The 4,462-nt window shown below is 64.8% G+C and overlaps 1 protein-coding gene across 1 annotated transcript; it reads right to left on the bottom strand.

Annotated features, from left to right (window-relative positions):
- Positions 1-1,005: 1,005 nt before the first annotated feature.
- On the bottom strand, positions 1,006-3,078 carry LOC131501430 (serine protease 29-like). Its single transcript, XM_058711549.1, has 5 exons — positions 2,948-3,078; positions 2,557-2,737; positions 2,151-2,416; positions 1,499-1,665; positions 1,006-1,422 (listed from the first exon to the last, which is right to left on the bottom strand). Exons 1-5 carry the CDS (start codon positions 3,006-3,008, stop codon positions 1,258-1,260), a joined length of 840 nt encoding a protein of 279 aa, XP_058567532.1. The 5' UTR covers positions 3,009-3,078; the 3' UTR covers positions 1,006-1,257.
- Between the last annotated feature and the right edge of the window lie 1,384 nt (positions 3,079-4,462).

The following is a 4,462-nucleotide window of genomic DNA, read 5'->3' as shown; positions in this document are numbered from 1 at the left end:
CTGCTGTGGCCTGTGCGGCCCAGAGCCGGCCACGTAGTCCAGGGGGCAACATCCACGGGGCACAAATGGTGGGGACAGCCATAGCTGCAGGTGCCCAGAAGGAGCAGGTGGGGCCTGCCACGGAGCCTGCCCCTCAGCTCCTCCCTCCTCCCTCCTCCCGCCTGCACAGCAGGTGAATGGGCCCTCCCTGCCCCACCCTGGCCCGGCACATGGGCTCAGGGCACCCCCTAACCCTGCAGCGCACACACATCATGGCCCTGGGGCACCATAGCCTCCTGCTTCACCCGGCTGTGCCTCGTGGGAGACCCAGCGTGTGGTGGGGGGAGGGTAGGGGGTATCTGCATATCCTAGGAGACTCCCCCAGTGTGGCTGGGCCGCCCGCTCTGGGGCAGCCCAGGAAAGCACACCCATGTTTTGGCCTCCTCCTGCCCCCCATGAATCCTATGGCATCGTCACCCCTTTGCTCCCCGGGGTCTGAGCGTCAGCTCTATCGAGACAACTCCCGGCTTCCTTTCTCAGCCTCCAGCCCCTCACCCGGCTGCCTACGGGGCATTTCTCCCCGGCTGCTGCCCAGCACCTGGAGCTCATACCCAACTCCCCCTGGGGAGCCAGCGAAGACCCTCACCTGAAGGTACCCAGATGGGCAAGCACGTCCCTAAAGGGGAGGACAAATTGGCATCATATCCAGGTCACTTTTGTGTGGCAACTGGTTAATTCCCAGAACAGACCTTGCCTTACGAGAGAAGTGGGATGGACAGATGGATGGTTGGAGGGATGGGGGGATGGAAGGAGGGAAGGATGCAAGGTTGGAACCACGTGGTGGCCTCCGGTGCAGGACAGAGCTGGCGGCTGTGGCCGCAGAGTGGAGCCAACCCTGAGAACCTCACTCTCCCTTGCCAAGCCTGGTAGGACACCAGCCCCAGCGCGGCCCCCTGTACCTCGGGGCTGGGCTGGCCGACACGCTCCCACGGAGAGCCCACTCCACAGAGACTGACCGCACTCTGGTCATTCCTCAAGCTCTTTAATTTGACAGACAGCACAGCGAGGCACCCTGGGCCCCAGGGACTTCCCGCCCGCCCCCTGGCATCTTCTTGCTCCTTCCCCCAGCAGTCACGGAAGTCCCGGACACTGAGGAGGCCAGAAGGAAGGCGGAGCCCAGGCCAGGGACGGGGGCGCAGAGGCTGAAGCAGCAGGCTCTGGGGGGAGGAAGGCGTCGCTCCTCCGGGCCCAGCCGGGCGGACGGCCAGCAGGCCCTGGTCAGAGGCCCCTCCCGATTTGCTGCGTGATCCAAGGCACGTACGTCTGGACGCGAGTGTAGACCCCGGGACAGTTGCTCAGGGCACAGCTCTGGTCCCAGCTGACCACTCCCACCAAGTGCCAAGCACCCGTCATCTTGCACACCAGAGGGCCTCCGGAGTCGCCCTGAGGAAGGAGAGAGAGCACTGAGCCCCGGCTGGCCCCCAGCGCGGGGTGGGGGCCGGGATGGGCTGGGACTCACCTGGCAGGAGTCCCGGCCCACGGTCCCCGCACACAGCATGTCGTCCTGGATGATCTTCCTGCCCGCCAAGCGGTGGCTGGTGGCGTTGTGGTACTGCTGGTCACAGACGGCGTTCTCCACCACGCTCACCGCCACCTGCTGCAGTCGGTAGGGCGGAGGCAGCGACTCTGGGGGACAGATGTGACCGGAGGCTGGAGCGTGGCCCCCGCTGTCGGCCGCGAGCCTGCGTTCCCGCCCGGATCGCTACCGTGGGGACCCCAGGGTGCAGGGTTCCCATCTCCCTCTAAATCCCTAAGACCCGGAAGGTGGATTCTGCCTTTAGTTGGAAGGACCGGAAAGAAATTCCGGGGGAGGGGGGAGGGTTTCTGCCCGCCCCCCCCCCAATATCTTCCTATAAGTCGGAAAAATCTAAGAATATGAATTTCCTCGTCACAGTGTTGGGTCCCGAGCTCAGTTGTGCTTCAGGGACCCTCCAGCCTCTGGGGTCGGATCTCCCGATTGGGGCGCACACGGGGTGGGTGGGGGAGGGTGTCGGAAGGCGATTCCTTTCCAGAACCTGCAGCCGCCCACCCGCCAGGACTTCTCTGTGTGGCCAGGTCTGGAAATGCCTCAAGCGGCCCCGAACCCCTCCCAACCCCCACCCCGTACACACGATGCATCATGATGTTGCCCCAGCCGGTCACCCAGCACTCGTCCTCTGGGATGACCTCAAGCGGGGCCGACGGGAGCCTGACAGGCCTGACGTTAGCCGTGTATTTCACAGAGTCTGACAGCTGGAGCAGGGCCACGTCGGCACCCAGATGGACGTAGATGTAGTCGGGGTGGATGATGACGCGGGTCACATTCAGCAGCGTCCTCCCCCCGTAGAGGTACACGTCCCCGGCATGGATGCGGTAGGCTGCCGGGTCGGCGTCCTTCCTGGGGTCACAAAGAAGACACGGAGGCGGGTCCTTCGAGGGCGGCCCCCTCCGCCCCGCGGGGAGGTTGAACCCTGCCTGGAGCCCGGATTCCCACACCTCCTGATTCGCCCAGAGCTGGATGGCAGCTAGCGGACTCACCGGACGAGGCAGTGGGCGGCGGTCAGCACCCACTGGGGGTGGATGAGGGAGCCCCCGCAGATGTGCACCCAGGAGGCCCAGTTATAATCGTAGACTTTCAGGCTGACCTGCCACGGCCACTTCCCCTGGGGGGCACTGTGGCCCCCGACGATGCCCACCAGCTCGTTTTCAGGGAGGGAGGCTGGGAAGCAACATGAGGGAGGAGGGAGGCCGGGCAGCAACATGAGGGGGGAGGGAGGCCGGGCCTCGGGGCCCGGGGCCGAGCCCGTCCCCACCTAGGCCTCCCCCGAGGGCACGGACAGGCAGCCCCAAGGCCCCCCAGCGACTGGAAATGGAGACAAGGTTACAGGAGCCTCTGGGAAGGGAGGACCCCCGTGGGGTCAGGACTCACCTGGGCTCCCCACGACGCAGGTCCCCGAGAAGAAGGGGGTCAGAAGCAACAGCCACAGCATCTGCGAAGAGAGAGGACACGGAGGGACAGCTCAGGGCCGGAGGGGGCCAGGGGCCTCTGCAGCTGTGTGAGTGGGGACAGCGCCCCTACCTTGCCAGGCTCCACGGGTCTCTGCTCTGGGGGACCCCGAGGTCCTTTATCTTTTGGCCACAGGAAGTGGGCGGGCGACTTGGGCAGTGCTCCATTTGTCGGGGGGTGGAGGTTGGGGAAGAAAGGCAGCCGGGTGTCAGGCTGAGGCCGGGGGCGGCTGCCACCTGGATACATCGTCCCCGGCCCACGCCCCACCTGAGACTCGGCCGCCCTCAGCCACGCGGACTGGCCCCCACCAGTGTCTCCAAAAGAGGAAGATCCCCGCACGCCCCAAGGCAGGCTCCTACACCCCCGGAGGCCGGGGAGGCACCCCTCCTCACCCCCAGCTCGGAGCACGGGTCCCCAGGCCTCAGGCATGTGGCGACGCAGTGGGCAGACCTTCTCCCCCAGGGTGGGTGGACTCCCAGGGCCCAGGACGCCCCCGCCCCGGCCACCGTTCCTACTTGGGGCGCTTCCAGAAGGAGGGAGGCTTTTGATCCTCTGAGAAGGCCGCCGAGCATCAGCAGAGTGTGTTCAGGGGGGTGGGGAGCTGGTTCCCCATCACACACCCGGGAGGCCAGACTCCCACCCTGGCCGCCCACCCCTGGCTGACTGCGCTTCTCACGACACATCTGAGCACCAGAGGCCGCAGAGCCTGTCCACCCTGGCGCTGTCCACCCACCAACCCGTGGCGCTGTCCACCCACCCTGCCCCGCTTCCGACCAGTGCAGTCACGTCTCTTCCCAAGCGTTGGCCCGGCCGTCAGGGCCAAGGACGGACCCCTGCACATGGCACAGGGTCCCCATCCCCTGGACTCCGCCCCATCCTGAGTGGACAAACCTGGCTTCACAGCCCACCTTCCCAGCTGCCACCAATAGCACCCATCCAGGTGGCCTCCAAGGGGGCAAATGATGCAATTTTTGTGGCGAGTCATACCGTGTCCCCCTAAAGCTCCCCCTGATGCCATATTGAGGCATGGGGAGGGCAGAGGTCCATGGTCTAAGATAGGTTCCTTTGACACCACCCAGGAGAGTTGGGTGTAAGCATACGGCTCCTTCTACATCAGCGAATCCAATCTACATCAGGGACCCTGAACCCTGTGAGCCCCTTTTTCCTTCCAGCTTAGGGAAGCAGCCAGCCCTCCAGCCCTCCTGTCCTGGCTGGGCCACCAAGGGTAAACGTCTGGCTGTTCACATGCTGCCAGCCTTGCTTTAGCAAATGTCAATATGAGCAGCTGCTGTATGGGGGATTCTCCTCCATTGTGATCAGGGCCTGGGACAAAACATGACGAGAGAGAGAGAGAGAGAGAGAGAGAGAGAGAGAGAGAGAGAGAGACAGGAGTGCCCTGTGCTCCTGGACAGGGCTGCATGCACAGAGCAGATAGCC

The sequence above is a fragment of the Neofelis nebulosa genome, chromosome 18, assembly GCF_028018385.1.
Source record: "Neofelis nebulosa isolate mNeoNeb1 chromosome 18, mNeoNeb1.pri, whole genome shotgun sequence".
Taxonomy (NCBI): domain Eukaryota; kingdom Metazoa; phylum Chordata; class Mammalia; order Carnivora; family Felidae; genus Neofelis; species Neofelis nebulosa.
The sequence above is the reverse complement of the archived record's forward strand: the minus strand, read 5'-3'. Positions and strand labels throughout refer to the sequence as shown.